The sequence below is a fragment of the Cutaneotrichosporon oleaginosum genome (assembly GCF_008065305.1).
Source record: "Cutaneotrichosporon oleaginosum strain ATCC 20508 chromosome Unknown ATCC20508_contig01, whole genome shotgun sequence".
NCBI lineage: Eukaryota > Fungi > Basidiomycota > Tremellomycetes > Trichosporonales > Trichosporonaceae > Cutaneotrichosporon > Cutaneotrichosporon oleaginosum.
The window spans coordinates 3609744-3631697 of NW_027072170.1; the positions used below are offsets into that span (position 1 = coordinate 3609744).

The 21954-nt window shown below is 60.3% G+C and overlaps 9 protein-coding genes across 9 annotated transcripts; 3 read left to right on the forward strand and 6 right to left on the reverse strand.

Moving 5' to 3' along the window:
* Window positions 1–783: 783 nt before the first annotated feature.
* Window positions 784–1529, forward strand: COLE_01458 (uncharacterized protein; the record flags this gene model as incomplete). The annotated part of the gene is made up of 5 exons (XM_065626147.1): window positions 784–843; window positions 875–959; window positions 1056–1181; window positions 1214–1383; window positions 1416–1529. The coding sequence occupies 5 exons, from the start codon at window positions 784–786 to the stop codon at window positions 1527–1529; spliced, it is 555 nt and encodes a 184-aa protein (XP_065482641.1).
* Window positions 1530–2163: 634 nt separating this feature from the next.
* Window positions 2164–3230, forward strand: COLE_01459 (uncharacterized protein; the record flags this gene model as incomplete). Its single annotated transcript, XM_018421632.2, has 2 exons — window positions 2164–2631; window positions 2817–3230. The coding sequence occupies 2 exons, from the start codon at window positions 2164–2166 to the stop codon at window positions 3228–3230; spliced, it is 882 nt and encodes a 293-aa protein (XP_018282855.1).
* Window positions 3231–3465: 235 nt separating this feature from the next.
* Window positions 3466–5113, reverse strand: COLE_01460 (uncharacterized protein; the record flags this gene model as incomplete). Its single annotated transcript, XM_018420607.2, has 4 exons — window positions 3466–4728; window positions 4765–4856; window positions 4896–5027; window positions 5059–5113. 4 exons carry the CDS (start codon window positions 5111–5113, stop codon window positions 3466–3468), a joined length of 1542 nt encoding a protein of 513 aa, XP_018282854.2.
* Window positions 5114–8811: 3698 nt separating this feature from the next.
* COLE_01461 (uncharacterized protein) lies at window positions 8812–9781 on the reverse strand (the record flags this gene model as incomplete). Its single annotated transcript, XM_018425875.2, has 3 exons — window positions 8812–9312; window positions 9431–9699; window positions 9730–9781. The coding sequence occupies 3 exons, from the start codon at window positions 9779–9781 to the stop codon at window positions 8812–8814; spliced, it is 822 nt and encodes a 273-aa protein (XP_018282852.1).
* Window positions 9782–12731: 2950 nt separating this feature from the next.
* Window positions 12732–13406, forward strand: COLE_01462 (uncharacterized protein; the record flags this gene model as incomplete). The annotated part of the gene is made up of 1 exon (XM_018426248.2): window positions 12732–13406. The coding sequence occupies one exon, from the start codon at window positions 12732–12734 to the stop codon at window positions 13404–13406; it is 675 nt and encodes a 224-aa protein (XP_018282851.1).
* Window positions 13407–13748: 342 nt separating this feature from the next.
* On the reverse strand, window positions 13749–15253 carry COLE_01463 (uncharacterized protein; the record flags this gene model as incomplete). Its single annotated transcript, XM_018425680.2, has 3 exons — window positions 13749–14236; window positions 14268–15073; window positions 15111–15253. The coding sequence occupies 3 exons, from the start codon at window positions 15251–15253 to the stop codon at window positions 13749–13751; spliced, it is 1437 nt and encodes a 478-aa protein (XP_018282850.1).
* Window positions 15254–15771: 518 nt separating this feature from the next.
* On the reverse strand, window positions 15772–17395 carry COLE_01464 (uncharacterized protein; the record flags this gene model as incomplete). Its single annotated transcript, XM_018427321.2, has 4 exons — window positions 15772–16200; window positions 16240–16774; window positions 16826–17038; window positions 17085–17395. The coding sequence occupies 4 exons, from the start codon at window positions 17393–17395 to the stop codon at window positions 15772–15774; spliced, it is 1488 nt and encodes a 495-aa protein (XP_018282849.1).
* A 66-nt stretch (window positions 17396–17461) lies between these two features.
* COLE_01465 (uncharacterized protein) lies at window positions 17462–18757 on the reverse strand (the record flags this gene model as incomplete). The annotated part of the gene is made up of 2 exons (XM_018424901.1): window positions 17462–18454; window positions 18581–18757. The coding sequence occupies 2 exons, from the start codon at window positions 18755–18757 to the stop codon at window positions 17462–17464; spliced, it is 1170 nt and encodes a 389-aa protein (XP_018282848.1).
* A 319-nt stretch (window positions 18758–19076) lies between these two features.
* COLE_01466 (uncharacterized protein) lies at window positions 19077–20453 on the reverse strand (the record flags this gene model as incomplete). Its single annotated transcript, XM_018427319.2, has 4 exons — window positions 19077–19819; window positions 19851–19959; window positions 19995–20295; window positions 20326–20453. 4 exons carry the CDS (start codon window positions 20451–20453, stop codon window positions 19077–19079), a joined length of 1281 nt encoding a protein of 426 aa, XP_018282847.1.
* Between the last annotated feature and the right edge of the window lie 1501 nt (window positions 20454–21954).

Below are 21954 nucleotides of genomic sequence, written 5' to 3' on the forward strand. Positions count from 1 at the left end.
ATGTCCTGTCTTAGTTCCGAAAGTGAATGTAGTGTTTAGTTTGCGTCACACTGAGAGCTCGGATTGGGCTGGATTAGGCAGGAAGGAGGCGCAGAAGACAGAAGGGGGGCAGCGAGGCCAGTGGTTTGAAAGGGATGGAGGCCACAAGCGTTTGTGGGCAAGTGGTACGCTTCCACACTTTTATGAAATGTGGCTATCGCGGGTTCGATCCCCGCCGGACGCTGGGAGCGCGCATGCATGCGCAGCAACCTTTTGGAAAGCTGTGCGTCGAGCAAGTGGAGTGAGAAGGGAGACGGCGATGGGGCATGGAGATGGAGACAATGGGGGTGCGTGCGCTGTCACGGGTAGCGAGGTGGAGGTGAGATGCCAGATATTACACTCCTCACAGCCTGCTTTGTACATGCGCTAACGCGATCTACAGTCTTGCTTCAGGCTCTCGTCAATGACCACTGAATGTGATTCATGTGAGAGGTAGCAGGTCATGCAGATCCATGTCCTGCGCCCCCTCGTCACTCGTCCATGCCCCAATGGCCAGCTCACACAGGTGCATCGCACGCAGGATGATGGTCCCCGCTCTCAACAGCCACCACAGCCGCACCGCCCTACATAACAGCTACGCCAGAAGCGGAACACTCCTCGCCACCTCCCCTCTCTCCTTACCTCTCTACCCCTTCCTCTCGTCTCATACCCCTTACTTATCTCACCATGGGCCTCCTCGACATCATCTACGCTCGCGCTGGATCGCTCAACCCCGTCTCGCCCCCCGTCGGGCGCTACCCGCACATGATGCGGGACACGGAGACCACCATGGCCATGACGGAGCGTTTGCTCTCCTTTTCTGGCGTGAGTAACCGACAAGGCAAGCTGACAGAAGGACGACTACAGCATCATCAACTCCGAGAACCAGGAGACGCTAATGAGCGTCAAGGGCAAGGTGTTTTCGTTCCATGACCGCAAGAGTGCGTCTATCCTGGTTGAGCGTCTCCCATTGCATCCCTCCCACCCTCTTCCGCCCCTCCTCCGTCCCGCCCGTCATGGAATGAACTGACAGTGAGAGATCTACGACCCAGACGGAAACATGCTCTACAACATGTCCGACAAGAAACTGAGCACAGGCGAGGCCTTTGTTGTCGAAGACGCAAAGGGCATGGACGTGCTGAGCATCAAGAAGAAGTGGAGCCGTAAGTGGGTGCAGGCATCGCTCACGCAGTCGGATCCAAGCTCGTCGCATACCTCCTCCAAGACGGCGACGAGCGGCAGATCACGCTGAGCGGCGACTTCTGGGGTGGGAGCGCCAACATCAAGGACTGGGAGGGGCGTGCGCTAGCGCATATTGCGCGTGACGTCGTGAACGTCAACGAGGCTGCAGCGGACCAGCAGACTGTGAGTATGCCGGGAGGGCGGGCTGATTCCTGTACTTTGTTACGGTCGCGCCGGGCGTCGATCTCGCGCTTATTGCGTGCGTGTGCCTCGCGTTTGACGAGACGGAGAATGAGAATAATGAGAATGAGGAGGAGAAGAACGAGTGAGCGCCACGAGGCGGATGATAGCGGGTGACTATGAGTTCGTGAACGGAGATGAAGCTACGTGCCACACCCATGATGCCACACTTGGACGACGTAAAGGTCAGCCAAGTCGCCGGCGAGCTGCAAGCGAGGTCACGAGCGCCAAGATGAGCAAGAGCAGGGCCAGATGTGCGGGAGATTGTCGATCACCTGCGGCACGGCTCGTTGAACCTGACCGGTCTCATGCCGGCTATTCCGGCCCAATCATATCCCGATATACCGACGGGCGCGAGAGTGGCACAGACGAAACGCGCACTGACATGACGGCGTCTCAACTTCATCCTCTGACTCTCATCTCATTCACTTGTCCCGGCATGCATCTTTCTCCTGTTACACGCATCTGTAGTCCCCATAATTCGCTGCATGCAATGTACCCAGCTTCGCCCTTTGCTGCATGCCAGGACGCACATTCCCACCCATTCAGAACCACTCTCGTGTGAGATTGCGCCAAGCCACTTCGACCGCCAATGACATCACGGCGTGCCATGGCGTTTGAGTGACATGCCTCACTGCCAAGGTGTGCTCAGCCATCCCTCTTTCTCTTAAATCTCCTCCCTCCCTCTCTCTCCCCCTATCCTCTCCCCTCTTCCCATTCACCATGCCTCCCGTTCTCTTCGACAGTGTCTCGGCGGTCGTCGACGCCATGCCTAGCCCCTACGGCCTCTTCAAGGCGCTGGCTGGCGCGCTTGCCCTCTCCTCGGCCGTTTCGGACCTCAAGACCCCGGTCGCGACCCACGGTTGGGAGATCAAGCTTGGCCTGGACCCTAACGGCGCGCTCAAGGGCGGCCGGCCGACGCACGAGCTCCTCCACGCCTTCAGACTCGAGGACACGCCCGACACCCGCTCGTACTCGTACTACGACACGGAGGGGCACGAGCTCAACAAGGCCGGGTGGGCGATCCGCCTGCGCCACAAGGACGGCAAGGACTTTGAGGCCACGTACAAGAAGCGATACACTGTCGGGCCTGAGGGGCTGGACGCCGCGCTCAAGCTTGCGCGTGACGAGGGCTTTGACAAGTCGGACACGAATTATGACGCTGAGGTCGACTGGACTTTCTCGAAGAAGGTGGGTTTCGGAGCTGGGGGGCAGTTGAGGTGAAAGGAGAGAGTTTGACAGAGAGTGGGGGTCAAACGGGCGTCAGAGTGAGAGAGTGGGAGTGATGAGTGAGCGGCGGCGGCGAGTGATGGCGCCATTGGGACTCGAGGGAGTGAGAGTGGGGCGGTCGTGTGACCATTCGAAACTCACACCAGACCCTCTCATTCACCCTCAAAAAGGAGTGGCCCGCCAAGGGCCACCACGGCACGACCCTCCCGGACGACGACACCGGCCGCCACATGCTGCTCAAGTACATGCCGAACAAGCTGCACAACTGGGGCAAGCAGCACTGGGGAGACAAGACGATGGCCACGACGCGCCAGCACGGCCCCGTGACCTCGAACGTCTGGAAGGGAAACTGGGCGCGCACCCTCGTCAAGCTCGAGGTGCTGCCCGTCATCAATGCCAAGGGCGACGGCCACGAGACCATCGTCGAGCTCTCGTTCGGCGCCGAGACCGAGGCCGAGGCGACCTCGCTCCGTGACAAGGCTCTCAGCCAGATGAAGTCGGCTGGGTGGCTTCTCGACCACGACGTGCTCAAGACGAGAATCGTCCTTGACCGCTACTAGTCGGCTCGGCTGGAGACAGCCGCGCGAGGAACATTGCGTAGCTTAGCGCCCAAAGATGGCACTTGACGTAGCGTCAGAAGATGTTATCATACAGCAGATGGGAGGAGGCCACGGCGCAGGGGTTGATATCTCCGATCTTCTCAGTTGCTGCTCGGAGCTCTTCAGGCCATACAATTACATCGCTTGTCTTCTGAAACTACTTCGCCGCAGGCTGCATCAATGCCGTTGACCCCCTCTACGCCCGGTTGACGTACACAAAGTCGTCCTTCTCCTTGAACTCATATTGCGTCGCGCTCGCGTCGTACGAGTACGTCGGCTCGACCTCCTTGGCGTCATGTACCGCCTCGTCGATGATGCTGGGGCGGTCCGGGAACAAGCGCGACAGGGCGTAGTACATGAAGATCGCGATCACGTCCGCAACGATGTTTGAGACCATGTACACGTACTTGATGTTGCCGATGTTGACCTTTGCGTTGATTGCGTTCGCCATGCCCGGGAGATTTGGCGCAATAGCACACAGCAGAGACACGTACGAGCGCCAGTTCCACCCGCCGAGGTAGTGGTAGATGCCGTTGGGGCGGTACAGGTGGTACACGTTGTACTTGCGGCGCTTGATGATGAAGTAGTCTGCGACCATGAGGGCGGCCATGGGTGCGAGCACGACCGAATACGCGGCCATGAAGCTGAGGAAGTTCTGCGCGCTCGCAAGCACCTTCCACGGCGCAAAGGCCCACACGCCGACGGTCGCTGAGATGAACTGGCCGCGGCGGATGTTGATGTACTTCGGGGCGAGGGAGACCATGTCATTGGCCGCGCTAATCGAGTTTGCGGTGACGTTCGTCGTGGCGTTGGCAAGCGCCCACGCCAGGCCGCCGAGGAACATGGCGGCGCGTCCGCCGGGGCTCGTCGGCCACTTCGCGATGATCATATACGGCTGGTACAGCACGTCGCCGTACACCGGGAGGAGGGAGGTAGCGGTAATTGCCGCGACAATGGACACGGCCGTAAAGATGGCGGGGAATGCGAAAAGCTGCACGAGGTTTGCCTTGGGCTTGACGAGGTAGCGCGAGAAGTCTCCGACGTTCATGCTCATCGTCGCCCACACGCCCTGCACGCTAGTCACGGCATACATGAACGCGACGAAACGCGCCGTGCCCGGCGCGACGCGGTTCATGGGGCTGCGCAACGCGGGCCCAGCCAGCGGGCCCGACTTCTTCAGCGCCCAGATCATGGTGCCGAGCGCGACGATGGGCACCACCACCGCCTTGATGTTGAAGATCCACTTGAGCTTGGACGGATGGATAAAGATGAGCGGGAACTGAATGACCCAGAAGATGAAGAACGAGAGCATGTCGCGCGTGGTCGTCCCACTGCCCGCCGACAGCTGGTTTGGTAGCCGCGCGTACGACGGCCAGATCGCCTCAATCGCGTAGCTGATAAACTGGCCGCCGGCGTACGAGTTGATGCTGAGCCAGAAACACGCGATCACGCATCGCGACTGCTGTTAGCGCGCGCGCTGGTGCTGGAAGCTTACCAGCACGACAAATTTGCTGCCCCAGTATCCGTACGTTGCGCGGCACGTCACCGCGAAGGGCGTGTGCAGCACCGAGCCAATCCATCCGTTCGCTATGGTCAGCAGCGGCAAGGGGGAGACGCAAAACGCACCGGCGATGATTATGGCGGCGAGGAACGCGCCGACGAACACGGCCAAGCACGACTCCCACCAGGTCAAGCCGGACGCGACAAACGCGGCGACGGTCGCCCATCCGCCCGGCTGGAACAGGTCGCACACCCAGTCTGGTGTCAGCGCCGCCAACGCACTACGCACAGGCAAAGAAAGTCCACCCCGTCCATGTGCGGTGGTCAGGCGGCGTCGGGTCCATGTCTGTCGTCAGCTGCGCCGAGACCGCACGCACCCTTGTTCGACCACACCTCCTCCGGCGCGATGCAGCTCTCCTCCTTCGGGAGCAGCCACGCGCTGGGCTTGAACACGTCTGCGAGCCGCATGGTGAATAGTGTGAAAGAGTTGCTCGCACGAGCATATCTACTACATTGCATGCAAGACACCACGCGGTGCACGGCCGCCGACATCAGCCGTGCCCGAGCCGTAGCCTCGGTCCATCGCCGTGTGCTGGCCTTGTGCAAGTCAGGCCAAAGTTTACTGATTAGAGGGTGCGTTCCTGGCCCCAAGCGAGGTCAGCAGGATAGGAGCCGCAAGGCATGGCAGGATAAGAAGGATCTCGCTGCCGTAGCCCGGGCTGCGGGCACCGAGTCTAGCCCTGTAGATCAGCAGCGGCTATGAGCTCATGAGCTCGCGCGACATGGCAGAGGCAGAGGACGGCGAGAGAAAGTAAAATTACGGGCCGTGCCTGTGATGTGATGACCGAACTGTCCATGTGGGACGCCTTGGCTGCGGTGACTACCGGCGACATGTCGGTGATCTGCATCACGTGAATGGGCAGCAGCACAGTGAGATAGGTAACGCGGCTTCCAAGTGTTCGCTATCTTGCGGAAATGCAGACGACCACGACGAGTAAGTATGCGGCCCCGGATAGTCGAGCATGTAGGTGTGGGGTCAGGGGCGGGCAATGCGCAGGCCCCGTCGATCCGCTGGGAGTTGGAAGTGTTGGCACCGCCTTGCCAGTATCAACACCGACGCTCCGCTATCTCGAATGTTGCGTGTGCAGCACAGGCTCGCCCGCTGGCCCTCACTCAACTCAGAACATCCGCGCATCTCTTTCCACGCCGTCCTGGCGACTCACATCTATGTCACTTATCCGGCTGATGAAGGAGAAGTGGTCAGATACACGTCTCTGTCGTTCTGCCCTCTTCCAGAGGGCTTGAATCCATTGGCCTTGGTCGCACCAGCGAAAAGCTAACTCATGAAGACTGTGGCTGTAATCGCCATCTTCTGCGCTGGTCGGCAACGTCGCTGGGCCTGAGGTGATGGTCGGGGAACTGATGCTGCCGAAGAGAGAGCAGTTGAAGTCGCTGCTCAAGAAAGGGCATTGGTGCTGTGGAGAAGCACCTCACGCACCCACACAACGGCTGTCCTCTCTCACGCGACTAGAAGCCCCAGACATTGCTGTGCTGCTATGGGCGGCGTTTCCGCTCCGCAGCCGGAAGCCGTCTGCTCCCCATCACGCGCTACGTCCGAAGACTGACGGGCTTGTGTGAACAGTCCCCTCCCCGGACACACGCGCTGAGGCCGCCGCTTCACACCGCACCTGGCGCGCGTCGGTCCGGATTCACGTCCGGCTTCTCCCGTGCGAAGCTGTAGATCGGAAGCCACGACCCGCTCTGGCGCTCTCGCACGCCGCTCGTACTTATATACCTCTCTCTTTCTCCTTCCCATCTCGTTTTCTTCACTCTCACATCGCTCTCCTTTCACCCGCCCGAGGCTACAGGACGATGCCGGCCTTCGGGGTGTTCGCACCTTTGCTTTGTGGGTCGCCCCAAGTCTTTCTCACGCAAGGCCTCCGAGCGACACCTTTCAACGATGCTCCGCCGGCCCCGCCTGACCTGCCGCTGCCTGCACTAGATGTGAAGATTGATGCTGGCGCCTACCCCCATATCCTGGATCGCATTCTGCATGCGGCAATGGAGGACGCCTCGGATCGTGAGCTATGCAACTTCCGCTATGTGTCCAAACATTGGCAGAAACACGTCGACGCCCACCTCGGCCGGCATCTCGTCCTCGATGCCTACACCGCCAGTAGCAAGGCAGGCACGTACCTGCACGATGGGCGGCGCGCACCCCTGATTTCCGATGTGCACCGGTACCACTTGTGAGTCCCCACCGCACGGCTAACCTCAGCCTGGCGCCGGTCGCCGGCCCCTGCGAGGTGCCGGCGCTGGCGCGCGCCGTCCTCGCGCACACGCGCGTCCTCGATCTGCGCCGCATTTCGCGCCTCAGCCCGCTGGTCGCCATCCTCCCCCTGCCTAAGCTGGAAACCCTGCGCGTCTACCCGCACAGCGCGTCGCCATGGATCCACCATCCGCTCACCCCGCTCTCGTGGAAGTGCCTCTACGACGGGGGAAGATACGGGGCCGCCCTCCCGGCTCCGGAGATGCCTGCTGCGCGCCGCCTCGTCGTCTTCTTTTCTCCTGATGAGCGCGAAATACAGTGCGAGATATACCAGACGCCCGGCATCTTTCCAGGCGTCGAGGAGCTCGTCGTCCATTTCTACCCTGTCAGTCCGTGGCTGCTCTTTCCCCAGCTGCTTATGACGTACGGATTGCACCGCCTTGGTCCCCGCACAGCGACGTTCATCTTCACTGACGATGGCCCGACGTCCAGGCCCAACCAGTACCAGCCTCTACCGGCGGCTCGGCTTGCCGAGCTCGTGTCGCTGCTTCCTGAGGACGTGAGAGTGACGGTCGTTGGCTTCGAGGTCTTCACCAGACACCCTAACTATGACAGCGCGGTCGTCGCGCAGGACTTCGAGTTGCACAGTGAGCTGAGGCGCGTCGTCTTTGTTGATGTGTGTACGTTTCAGGAGCAAATTGGAGCAGCGACGTGGGCTCTATACTCCGAGAAGCCTCCTGAGGTACCTGTGCGTGAGTACAGCAAAGCTGCAGAACTTGATTTCGCTGACTTCAGACGAGCGCGTGTTAACCAACCCGTGGTAGACCAGTTCATGAGTCTATCACGGCAATGAAGGCAGGGCAGTCCGCATAGAGCGGTCATTTCACGCAAGAGATTGTGTGAATTGGTCTGACACCTGGTGGTACTTCGCGTGCTGCTGAAACCCCCAACTTGTTGAGCTGATGAACCCGATCTCACATAACACAAGGCTACGTACATTTAGAATGATGCATGGACTGTTTACGACGCGGGTTGATTCCCTTCAGCCCATCTATCACTTAGACCAATGCATTTCTCGCTCCCCACCCGTCATGGGATTACAACTGCCTCGAGCGGCGACAAGCTGATAGGCTCATCCTGTAATGTTCCAATCTGCTTTTCATATTTAGGACCTTATGAGATCATGCTCGTCTCAAACTCGCCCAGCAACTACAGCTCGCTGTGGCCGGAGCATAAGCACGCAGATATGTACCTCATCAGCAGCTTCGGCAAGGGAAATTGACTTGACTTCGATGGGTCCGATGGATCCGAAGGCTGACGCACTCCTCTCTTACCATCCGCAGGGGTGCTGGAGCCCAAAAAGCGGCTAAGCGGAGGGAGCCCAAGGCTAGGATTTATTGTTTGGACAACTGAGCCGAGCACGCGTGGCGATTGACACGGCTTATAAGCGGCCGTCCAAGGGGTACGCAAGCAGTGGTGACTCCCCATCCGTCAATGACAAAGTGAAGACGCGCCCGCTCAAGCCGTAATGACGACGATGCATGGGAGCGAGAAAGCACAGGAGCACCCTGGATGAGAACAATACAATTCGGCAAGGTATGAGATGCGGAGGATTGGTACTGAGGAAACTCGAAGCTGAGCGTCAAATGCGTCTCTCTGATTAGGCAGAGTTGTGCACCTGCGCATCAGCTGAGGTTCCTTGGACGTTGGGGAACAGTGCACCCGATCCTACTCACAGACGACGCGACTCGACGCGTTGTACTTGACGCGTTGTTAGCGTGGCTCGGGGATGGCTCGCATCGGCCGAGCAGGCCCCGGCGGGATGCGGCCGCCGGCACGTGTCGCGTTGAGGTGCTCGCGGAGGCCGCTGAAGCGCGTACCGGGCTCGTGCTTACGGAATCCCGTGGTCGTGTGCTTGGTCTGGAAAGTGGGCACGTAGAAGTCCTCAGTGTCGACAATGACCTCGCGATCCTTGAAGAACTTTGCGTCGCGGCCGCGCCCGATCGTCTCGAACCCGAACGGCGACACGGTCGCCTGCTCGTCGCGCTGAATGTCCTCGCCGAGCGCTGCCAGGAGCTTGCTCATGTCGTACTCGTCGTTGCGTGGCGCAAACAGGTCGCTCTGATACGTCGTCATAAGTGCCGAGGCGCTGCTGGGCTGGCTCGAGATTGAGTCCGCGTCGCCGTTGGGCGTCGGCGCCTTAATGCGGATCGCAGAGCAGTCCGTATCATCGTCGCTTTCGACACCCTCGACCACCTCAAACTGCTTATGCGACTGAAGTCAGTGCCTGAGAGAACAAAGGCAAGGTGAGGATCGGCGGTAGTCACCACCAGTTTTGCGTCCCAAGCACTCTCGCACCTGCACTCGCACTCGCACTCGGACGTACACTCACGCTATCGCTGCTGCTAAGCTTGCGCTGCTGCCACATCGGATCAGACGGATAGGTGGGGGTGGCGAGGACGGCGGACGACGCAGAGCTCATGGCGCTGGCGGTGCTCTGCCGCCGCCTAAAGTCTGGGCCTGTGGGGCTCAGGGGGAGGAGCGACTCTTCGACGACCGTCGAGACCGTACCAACGCAGCCTCCGAGAGAAGACAGCATGCGCGTGTCGGGAGCGCTGCTGTCGTCGACTCCTGGCATAAGTGTTGACGGGAGGGCGGGAACTGGAGGAGGCGGGGCCGAGGGGCGCTCACGCTCAAAGAGCGGCGTGCGTGACTTTTTGCGGAAGATGCTCGACATGGACATGGTGGCAAGGCGAGTGTGATGCGAAGAGTGAACGAGCAACCTGGTTAGTCTTTACGGCCTTTGGCTGTTGTGTGGGCGCGTTGAGGCGTTGGGGGAGGCATCCATTTGTCCGTACTCCTTGTCCTGCTGGAATAGGAATTGGCGTTGCTCACGATCTCGATCCATACGCTTGGGGCTACCGCCATTGCCAGCCGTAGACACCCTGCCTCCCCGCTCATGATCACCCAGACTCGCCGCTGGCGGCTGGCTCCAGACTCAGGCTTTCCTGTTCTGAACTCCAGGCTCTAGGTCTCAGGCCGACAGAACGTCGAGCAGGCGGTGCATGCCTCACCTTGCCCTGTTCAAAGTGCAGAAGTGCATAATGGGGAAGTGCAGGAGTTTTTCCAGGACTGCACCCCAGACGCCGAGTGGGTGCCGGCGTCATGTTGTTCGCTCGAGGGTTCGGAGGGTTGCGTGAGGGTCGAATGTGGCGGCGCACGGATCGCACGGGCCACCGACTGCCGTCCGGCCTCACGGCCAGTCACCGTTTGCAGGCTCATCAGTGATCACCAGGGTTGTGCTCTATGGCGAGCAACTCATGCGGGGGCCTGAGATGCATGGATGACCGGTGCGGCTGCCCGATGCGTCCGTACTGGGATCTGGCTTGTGGCGTATGGCGGCTGGAGGCTGGCAGTCGACAAGCATGGCTAGCATGGCGGGGTGATCGCCTTCGTCAGCTCGCCAGTTCTTCCGCCAAGAGGGCGAGAGCGGCCAGACGCTCGCCTAACGACCCACTCAGCAGTCATACCGTTCAACCCCGGCACGTCGGAGCGCCGGCTTAACGGCTGAGTAGGCATGCCGCAGTCGCGTTCCTCCGCACATGCGTAGACGATCTGCGTGCCATGGAGTGTGATGCTATGGGAGCTCCAGCGCTCCAGCTCGGCCCTCTACTACTCGGACGGAATTGTCATGTGCTTGGGGGGCAGGGTGAGGCCGTCAATGCGGGCTCAACTCACAGCACGTCGAAGTAAATGGAGCAGCCGGGGGAACGCGCGGCAAAGGGGCGAATACGAGTCACTTGTCACCTCCAGGCATACCAGGTAGGCTTAAGGTTCTCGAAAGCGTCTTCTGAGAGAGGGTTGGGAGGTGAATGGGATGGAACGTGGTCCGAGCACGCGGCGGCGCGGCGTGGCGTGGACGTGGATGTGGAATTTCACCCGGCCCAAGCGGTGGCGCCGGCTTTGCCCTGCACCAGGCGTTCTTAATCTGGCTAGCACCCTCGATGGGAGATGCTCGATCAGAAGGTGAGATCGAGAGACGGGCTTCGAGAGATGCAAACGATATGTCTAAATTGCACGATCAGCACAATCAACGCGATCAATCAAGGTCAGATTCTGCTATGGTGACAGCTGATGTTGTGTGGCCATCTGGGGCGCCGAAAGAACCGAAGTCACTTCGGGAACGGCGGCACCGGCGCGAGGTGGGGGCCACGCGGGAGTGAGCTCGAGTCTCGTGGCGCGAGGCGCGCAGGATCGAAATGGAGGCGGAAGATTGCGCTGCGACGTATCATACCACTCTTCTCGCTGCTTGTCCCTCGTGCGCCTCATTCGACTAAAGCGCTTACCGCTAGCTGGTCATGCTGACGTACATCGCGCGCGATGCCGCGCAACTGGTGGGGAATGGAATGAAGGCGCGCGGTGGTGCGCCGCCATGGCGCAGCGATGTTCCGAAGCAGTGGCGGTGATCAGCTGTGGAGCGCGTGATGGAGTGCATGGTGGAGCACTTGGGCGGCCGGCGCGAAGATAACGGAGGCAACAACGGCTTGAGAACCACAAGTGCTTGTCCATCGCACAAATAACGCGCTTCGGTACTGGCACGCTAGAACGCGGCAATCGCTTCACAACATCGCCGCATTGCTTCAATTCCGCAGCATCAGCGGTCCGTCCGTCCGTGCTCGTCACCGTCGGATGGCGACAGCGTGAGAAACAATAGGTGCGGGCGCACCCGTTCGGAGGTGGGGGTGGGGAAGCACTAGGGCAGTTGGGCAACCTATAGTGTTCGGCGCGGAAGCTAACGGCGTGCGTAACGGGGAACGATCGGTGGGCTGTGGGAAGGCGCGGCCTCGCTGCGCCGTATGTTCCGTTCAAGGCAACGCGGCGGCCGCCGCGGCTCTTGGCCTTGGCGGGCTCGGCGTTCGGGCTATACACAACTTGGTACAGCGCCGCTGCCCACCATCAGCGGGCTGAGCCTAAGCCAAGGCAAGCAGACCGGCACCGCGCATCTCTGCCCGACAAGCTGGAGAGCTGGAGAGCTGGAGAGCTGGAGCTAGCGGGGCTGCCCCAACTTTCCCTAACTCCATACGTGACAGATAGTTCCTGGGCACGGCACAGCACAGCTGAAACAACGACACTGGGGTGGGCATAATGGGCAATCTACATTACGCCGAGCCCATCTCGGCAGAAGCCGACCGGGCATTGAACCCAACGCAATGTACCACGCACGATGCCCTCCAGCAGCCCATTATCGTGCCAGCCTCACTCCAGTTACCGACGGACGACGCTGCGCTGCGATAGGACGTCGTTGAATCGTCCGCTGGTGCAGTTGTCTTGACGTCAGATGTGTGCTGGTGGGAAACCAAGCGGTGATGGTCGCCCGGTGTGCCCAGCATCGTGCTCATCACGGGACGACCCCAGTATCACAGGCACGACGAGTGCGCTGCCCCAGTGCGTGCTTGACGTGCGCCCGGGAACGACAACGGGTGTCAGGCAGCAAGCGGAGCCTATATACGAGCTTTGCTCGACCAAGCAGCGAGCTCGCTACTTCCTTACCCGACCAGGCTACCAGCGGCTCATAAGGCCGGTTGCGGGGATGACCTTGTCCTCCATTCCCTCCGGCTCCTTCCAACCGCCAAGCCACATACTCTCAGCCCCCCGGTCCATTCTCAAGCGTTTTCTGCGCCTCTCTACACACAATGGCTCCTCTCATCGCCTCGCGCAAGGCCCCTATGACCAACACGTCGGGCCACCCCGCCCTCACGGCGCTCTACAACCTCGGCGGGCAGGGTGACCCCAAGACTGTCGAAAAGATCTACGAGCAGTGGGCGTCGAGCTACGACTCGGACATTCTTGGCGACGAACAGGGCTATGTGGGCCCTCAGACAGCTGTCCGCGCCCTCGTGCGCGCGGGCGTGAGCCCCTCCGCCCACATACTCGACGCCGGCTGCGGCACCGGCCTCGTCGGCGTTCACCTCGCCAAGGCCGGCTACGCCGACGTCGACGGCATGGACCTCTCGCCTGCCATGCTCGAGCAGGCGAGCAAGACGGGATCCTACAAGGCTCTCGGAACCGTCGATCTTACGCGTGACATTCCCGCCCCGGATGCCGCCTATGATGGCATCACGTGCGTCGGCACGCTCACGCATGGGCACGTTGGGCCGCGCGTGCTCAACGAGTTCGTGCGAGTCGTCAAGCCGAACGGCGTCATTGTCGCCACCGTCCTGGACGATATTTGGGAGGAGGACGGGTTCGCCGACGAGGTCAACCAGCTCGCGAAGGACAACAAGGTCGACGTCCTCGGCACTGACCTCGAGCCGTACCGTGCCGGCGCTGGTGTCAATGCCCGCACCCTCGTCATGCGTCGCCGCTAGGGTTGAGTGCTCGACCTCCACATCCCCACGGGGGAGATAAGATACGAGCGCGTTCGAATCCCGACGCAAGCGGGCAGTTGAAAGCACCAGAAAAGACCTTTAGACTCCATGGGAGCGCCCTGTAGCCATGATGTAGCCTTCGTAGTTGTTTAGAAAGAAACTTAGCGTGTAACATTTTGGTGGTGAGGGCTCGAAGTAGTGAAATGCCTTCAGTCCTGCTGGTGTTCTCTGACAGGGTAACTCCCATCCGGTCTCCCGACAGCCCATAGACGACTACGTGTACAACGGGGATAGTCGCAGCGATACTCTACTCGCGCCTGGCCCCACCCCCCTCTACTCCCCTCAGCACATCGGTGACCGCTTGTTTTCCCACCGCACCCAGACCACCCCCACGCTCGCCGCCAGAAGCAGCGCACTGATCATGGTCGCCATGCCAAAGTACGCGCTGGGCGCAACGTCATGCGAGCTGGAGTGCACTGTCGCGCCGGCGCTCGGCGTCCCCGCCAGCGTGCCAAATCCTCTGGCCATGTAAAGGATGCCGTTGACGGACGCGAAGTTCTGCGGGCCGAAGATCTCGACGAGCGCCGCCGGAAAGAGCGAGACGTAGGCGCTCGCAAACGTGCCGTACATGATCGAGTACGTGACGAAGAGGCCGCGCCCCGCCGCCAGATCGCGCGCACCAAGCAGCGTGCTCGGCATCCAAAACACGAAACTCGCCACCGCCGAGATCGCCGTCGTGATGAGCAGCATGTTGATGCGACCAAAGCGGTCGGCGAGCATCCCGAGCCCGATCTTGCCGATCGCATTGAACGCATTGTTAATGGCGATGACTGGCATCAGCTCGCACAGCCGCAGACTCACAATTAGCGCCCTGTTTGGGGCTGTAGCCCAGCGTGCGGGCGTACGCGCTGAAGAAGAAGACAGGGGTATAGTACGCCGCGCTTTGCAGGAACGTGGCGAGCAGCTGGCCGCCGAACTTGCCTGTGCGGGCGATGCGCATGTCGACAAGCGGCACATCCCACAAGCTACGCAGCCGCGACCGGGGCCGCGCCGCAAGGCGCGCCTTCTCGACCTCGATTCGCGCCTTGCTCACGGGATCCCAATCGAGGACAAGAGCACCGGCGGCGACAAGCGCTGTCGTCACGCCCCCCGAGATGCGCAACGCATTCCGAAACCCCAGGTGCTCGTTCAAAGCGTGCATCACCGGCGCCCAGACGAGGCCGCCGACGCCCGTCCCGCTGAGAATGATGCCCATCGCGAGGCCGCGACGTCGCCCGAACCACATGGGCGCGACCGTCGCTGCGGGCATGTAGGAGAAGCAAGTGCCGAGCCCCATGAGAAAGCCTTGCGTGAGAATGAAGTGCCAGAGGGCGGTTGAGTGAGACGCGAGGAGGGCGGCGGCGAAGGAAAGGGCCGCGCCAATGAGGACGGCAACGCGTGGCGAGAAGCGCTTCGTCCATGCCGTCGCGAGGGGCGCGCCGATCGTCATGAACGCTGCACTTAGCGTTCCGATAATGTCGATTGCGGCAGGTGACGCGCCAGTAAACGGCGTATTGGGCTGCTGCGACATGCTCTGGTAGAGCTCCTGGTAGACACCGAAGGAGAAGACGCCACCGCATGTCGTGAAAATGCACAAAAACGACGCGGTGCAGATAGCGACTTGGCGACTGCAGTCAGAGGAAATAGGCAAACGAATGTATTCACAGCTTGGTGGGCTTCAATGGGGCTGCTGGGGTAGCTGGGGCGGAGGGCTCGTCTGCGCGTGATGAAAGCTGGGAGAGCATTGACAGCTCGACGCTATCTGTCGGCGTCTCTATGTCTGGTGGTCGTAATGTTTGCACGCTCATGGTGTGGATGTGGTGAGAGGATGAGCGCAAGTGTTCAAGATGATGCGGAGCAGTCGTGCGGAGTAGTCGGCAGATACCGGCCCGGTCCGCCGTCCAGCCGGCACACGCCGGTTTCTGTCTTGAACGTCAATTGCATGGCATGTATGGCAGTGATGGGACCCGCAACGTGCTGATGCTCAGCCATCGTCTGACAAGGATTGAGAGGGCTCCATGGCATGTCCGCTCTCGATGATGACTGAGAGCGCTGTGACCTGGCATTCTGCGGAGATGGTAGCTGCCCGGCGATGCCCGAAGGTGCTCAACCGTGAGATTTGTCAACCCAAGCGGCACCACTCAGACTTGAGACACTCCTCGAGCAGAGACAATAAGCGACGAATGGACGGAGCTACCAAGCACAGCGGATACATGGAAGTCTATCCTCCCCTGTGGTCGCTCTACAAACCGACACCATTCAGTCACTACGCTAGTGGAGCAGCTCGCCGTGAGCACAAACTCACGTGTGCAAGTGCTGGTGGGCACTAACAGGCCTGTTGTTTATCCTGCCAATATAGGGAAATCCGTGCAATACTAGCTTGCTGAGCCGTCTCCGCACTGTGTTTGACATTGGCGGCGTCTATCTTTTCCAACTCGTCGAAGAATGCGTGCACCGCTGCCCGGATGTGGGGCAACCACGTCCAGTAGCCATCCGTCTTCACCGCCTTGAAAAGGCGGTCTTGGCCATAGCTTTTAAGCGCAATCTCGAGGAGCCTGTCAACCTCGTCGATGTAAGCCTTCTTGAAGGGGTTGTACAGCTCGACATCGCGCGGCAAGGGATAGAACGGCTCTCTTGAAATGATGTTCGCGAGCCGTCGTGCACCGCTTGGGAGAGAGTCGTACACAAATGAACCGCACGTCAACTGCACCCAGTGAAGATATTCGAGTGGGCGATATACGAGCCACCGCTCGCACTGAATGGTCAGATCATGACGAAGGCGAGCCTTGCTTACTTTGTCGAAGTCGAGGACCCAACATTGCGGTCGAGAGGCGTCCTCATGGCAGCCGCCGAGGATCAGCTCAACTCCGCGGGCGTCGATCCCTACCCCCCAATGCATGCGGGCGAGGATATGTCCCATCCCTTTCGCAACGTCCTCTATGGGAGGAACGAAGGGGAGATGAGTATACTGCACCGCATCGAGAGGCACATCGACGAGGGGACCGTCGCTCAAAGCAGTGGTGTCGGTGCAGCTTACAACGCCAAAGAGGAGTCGGATGGAGAGGATGTTGGGAGCAGGAACGGTTCTGCGCAGGATATGATGGTAGAATGAGTGGGCAGTTGGAAGTGGGACAGGCGGAATTCGGTCAAGAATGAGTGCGGGGTGATGGGTGTCATTCAGTTGAAGGTTGGGTGCTGGGCCCAGTATCTTCTCCAAGGTAACACGCTCATGCAGTTGAGCAACCGTGGGCTTGTAGACGCGATGCAAGTTCGGACTCCTAAATGACCACTGTCTCGTGTCCATGGTGAACATGCGCAGTTCGTCGCAACTTGCCTCGTCAGCATGCAAACCGAGGTCTCGGGTGCGCTCGTAGACTCACATCTTTGCCTCGTGCGTCACGGTCTCTGACGCGCCGGGGTTGATGCAGACTTTGTACACAATCTGTTTCGTGTAGGGACAGGTGTAGATGCGCGCAAAGGTTCCCTCTGCAATGCATGTGTCAAAGCGATTGATTATCGGGAACTGCGGGGGGCCGGCTTTGGCTTCTGTACTGCTGGCCTCGAGATCCGAGCCGTCCGCCTCAAGCCGGGACCTGTCAGTCAGCTGCCGCCTCCGGTGGTGATCGAACTGCAGCTCACATTCTGTCGCTGTTAGAACGACTCAGCGGGGACTGGACGGCGTAGCGGCCAAGGAAGCTGGCAGCTAGGGAGAGGGGATGGGGAGCGGAATGGAGCAGAACGAGGGCCAGAGTCTTGTGGCGAGCGACAATGAGGTAAGCTCGAAGGATACAAGAGTGCGAGTGTGAGAGAGAGCGCAAGAGACTGTGAGAGAGCGAGAGAGAGTGAGAGAGAGCGAAAGAGAGAGAGAGGGTTAGGGAGAGTAAGTGGATTAATGAGAAGTGTCGACGTTGACAATGCCGACTGTGTCCAACCCACCTTCCCCACCACATACAACCTTTACACCACTCTCACTCATCAAAACCCCCCATCCGCATACATTTTGCACTGATGCGCCCCTATGCAGATGCCACCGCGTCAAGAGCCTGCTGGATGTCGGCTTGCAGGTCCTCGAACGATTCAAGGCCAATACTGACTCGCAACAGTCGCGTGTCGACGTTCTTGTCTGTCATGCGTCGCCACTCGATCGTACTCTCAACGCCCCCGAGCGACGTGCAGTGGTGGAACAGCGCGAGCTTAGAAGGGAATGCTCGTGCAGCCTTGTCGCTCTTGAGGTACAGCCCGAACACTGGGCCAAAGCCATTAGGCATCTGCTCGCGCACCCACGCCCCATCCTGCAGCGAGGCGTGGGTCACACGCTCGACGGCGGGAAGGTTGGCTACCGACTCGTGTAGCCACTTGACGAGACGCGTGGCTGTGTCGCTCTGGCGCTTGATGCGGATCTCGAGGGTGCGGAGGGACCGCAGGCCAAGCCAACCCTCAAAGCTCCCCATGACGGCGCCGAGTACAAGGCGGTCACTCTTGAGCTGGGCCCACCACTCCTCGCGCTGGGGGCTGACTGCGATTACGCCGCAAAGCATGTCGCTGTGCCCGCCAAAATACTTGGTGCCCGAATGCATGACGATGTCGGCGCCGAGATCGAACGGCGCCAGCAGCGGCGGAGGCGCGAACGTCGCGTCGACGGTGAGGTACGCGCCAGCCTTCTTGGCTCTGGCCGAGTAGTGCGCCAGGTCGCGCGCCTCACCGGTCGGGTTCAGCGGTGTTTCGACGTGGATAACGTCGCCCTCCCCGATCTCGTCGCTGTCCAGGTCCACCTTCTCACACCCATACAGGCGGTGGAGGATGTCGATGATTCCATGACAGCCGTGGTATCCCGCTCCAATGGCGATACGCTTCGGTCGCAGATGCACCATCATCGCATGGAACGCGGACAATCCCGACGAGTAGGTGAGCGCCTTGCCACCCAGCAGCGAGGTCAGAACAGCCTCGAGACGGGTCGTATTCGGCGCGCTGTCACGCGAGTAGATGTTCGTGTCTCGGTCGGCGTTGGGCTAGGGTAAGGGAGTGCACTCGCGATGGGGACTGAGGCGTGCGGCCAGTACTTGTCGGGCCGGCGCAGGTGCCTGCGTTCGCTGCCCCCCCGACCTCCCCAGATTGCCTTCCCATTCCCAACTTACATCGTGCTCGCCCCAGAAGACCAGCTTCTCCGGGTCATCGTGGTACCGGAAGGTGGTCGACACGTGCATGGGCGGTGCCACGGCACTGTGCAACTGGATGCCGTCGTCGCCGTGAATCGCACGGGTCGCCGCGGAGAAGTGCGCGAGCGACTCCGGCGTATTCTTCGTAGGTGGCATGGCCGGCGAGGGTGATGAGAAAATGAGCAAACGAGGCAAAGGTTGGCGACCACGCGTGGACTCCATCTTTGCAGTCGGTCGAAACCGATGTGGTGATATCACCTCAGCGGCGGAATGTGTCCGGCATATGCCGGCTTGGGCCGACGACGCAGTCTGTCACCAATTCGATGATAAGCGTCGCTTCTGGTATATTACTGTTGATAGATGCCTGAACACCGCGATATTTACATGCTTAGGTACAAACCAGCAGGACGGCGCGTTCGGGATTCGCTGGGCAGCTGGACTGGCGCGCAATTGCCACCACATGTGCCATCGAAACTTAGGCCGACTTGGGCCGCTCCGGCGCCTTCACTGGCGTCTTATCCCTGCTGAGCTGCTGGAAGAAGGCCTTCTTTGCGTCGCCCTTGAGATTGAGATGCTCAGCGACCTCCGGGGCCGGCGTCTGAGCGAGCCACTGCTCAAGCGAGAAATCCTCAAACGTGGCTGCACGGAACATCTCGAGGAATTTGAGGTCCCCCTTACCGATGTTCTCGACGTAGTGCGCATTGTTGCGCGGGAATATACCGACGTCGCCGGCCTGGTAGTTGAACGTGCGCGCGTTACCAGCGCCGGCGAAGATCGTGACGCGGCACTGGCCGCGCAGCACGAAGAACCACTCGTCAGCGTTCGGGTGCCAGTGCATCTCGCGCAGCCCGCCCTCGTGGATGAGCACGTGTGCGGCAGCCGTCGTCTTGGAGATGGGAAAGTTACGCGAGTCGGTGATGCGCACCTCGCCGCCCGGGAACTTGAGCGGCTTCTGTTTGAGCATGCGGTGCGTGAACATGTGCTTGCTGGGCACGACGGCCTTGCGCGCGTCCGAGAGACTACCCGGGTCTGAGCCCTGGAAGATGTACTTCTCGCGAGGGGAGAGCGTGGCGAACACGTCCTCAGATACGCGGAAGTTGTGCGCCAGAATATGCTTAGATGTCTTGACCAGATAGTCGGTCAAGAGGAACGTGTCGTCCTCGGAGAAGTTGCCGCTGTCGAAGATGAGCAGGAACTCGACACCCTGCTCGCCCAGGCCTATCGTCAGTGCCGCCATGCACGTACCAACCTTGAATGCCGTGCGGGAAGCCCGGCGGGAAATACCAAAGGTCACCTTCGCCGACGTCGTCGATGAAGCTCCCGCCCTCTGTGTCGAGCACGGTGATGCGGCACTCCCCCTGCCATCAGCCGGGACCCATGCCGCTGCACTCACAGCAATGATGTACGCCCACTCGCTCTCATTGTGCCAATGCAGCTCACGGTACACGCCCTTGCCGAGTCGCATGTTGACCCCCGCAAGCTCCTTGGACGTCGGGAGCTCGCGCACGGTCGTCTCACGCGTCCACCCGCCCTCCTCGAGGCGAACGTGTGAGTCCGTGAACGACCACTTCATGTTGGGCATCTTGCCGTGATCCGTGAGCGGGGGGCGCACGGTATCGCGTGCCTGCTTGGCGCGCTCGGGGTTCTGGGGCCCGAGAATGTCATTCCCAAGCTTGCCGCGGCGCGGGATGGGGCTGGGGTCAACGAATGTGGAGGGAGCTTACGCCTTGTCGCTGTCCTCCAGGCTCGTTGCCTCCATCGAGCGGGTCAGTAGCGCCGTTGCGGCCTCCGTCGCGGCGCGGAGGTCCTCGAGGACCGACCGCTGGGACTCGACCGAAGGTAGGCGCATCATGGTGGTCGTCGTAGTATGTGCATCGGGTCGCAGTGTTGGTGACGGGTGTATGGTGTCGGGGTCGCATGAATGGCGCTGCGCTCACATGACGTCAAGTGCGTACACGAGGGCCATGTCGCTCATCTCCGGCACGGTGTCCTGCTCTATCCATATCACCTGTGGTCCTCATAATAGTGTGTTCTGGGGAGAGGGAGGAATATGAATGCAAGTGACACAGCGGGGCACGGGGCCCACTGATGAGTCGGGAAATGGCTCGTGCAATCGCTCAGGCAGGCTCTTGGGCCTCGCTGTCCAGCCGGCGGTGACTGAGACAGTTGGGCGAAAGCAAGGGCTCACCTAGTCATCTACTCACAGAACCTCATCACGCCTGAGCGTAGCTTCCATCTCAAGCGCCCAAACAGGATAGTCCCGCTGGCTATCCAACCCCAGCTCGAGAAGCCACACAATAACCGTATCCCCCATGTCGCCGCAGTGTGAGACAGATAACAGCTGATAACGGAGAATAGCACAGTGCTCTACGCACCCTCTTCTTGGCCCTTGTGCCCGCTCCACGACACAAGAGCGGAAGGAGAGATCGCTGTGGCAGCCCATATGAGCGTGCCACGATCCCAAACGGGCGTGGCGCATCAGGAACGTGACTCGAGCCCCTTCACGGAATGACTCTGCTGGTACCTCTCAATACTTACGACGCCGTGCGGCGATCGGTGACACCGCCCCCGTCACCAGGGGAGCTCATCCAACGACGAGTTGGTGGGTGGGTGTCAAACTCGTCAAACTGATGAAGCGCGAGAGGTACCTCGGGAAACTCTCGCTGCGTCTCAACTCCTCCACCAATGCCGACTCGCAAACCGGTTGCGAGGAACCGGCTCCAGACCAAGTTTCGCACCGAGTGACGACACTTGCTCGCCAAGATTGCGGTCGCTCAGCAAGCTGCGACCAGTGAGAGCAGTGCATCAAGCCCAGCCTCGCGTTCATATTCCGCGCCTGACGGGCCCACTTTCGGCGGCGGTGGTGGGCGTAGGCCGAATCTTGTCGCATACCTCGCCACCGCACGGTTTTACCGTGGGTGCCGCGGGTACGTGGCTGCTGCGCTGCGGGTAGGTCCAGATAGCATGTCGTGATGTATCTGGCAACTTTGCGCCTTGGCGTGCAAGTGGAGGTTGGGCGTGGTGGTTGGAAACTCGCTGTGCGCCACCCGGATACTGCGATGAAGCGCTCCGTGGATGATGTGGTATGCGGCCTTGCATGCCCGCAGTGTTTTGAGCTGCGAATCAAGGAACACGAGCGCTGGATCCAGCTGAAGAACGTGGGGGGTGGTGCTCAGGTGATGGTAAAAGGCTGAACATGTGAGAACGACTGAGCCCGCGAGGCTGGATTCCAGCTCGTGCTCAAGGGATATTGAATGTCGTTAGGCGTAAGTCGTAAATTCGTCGTAACGAGAATTGGCCACCAAGAATGTAGCAGGTGACTAAACTCAAGCACATTTCTCAGTCACTCTTGA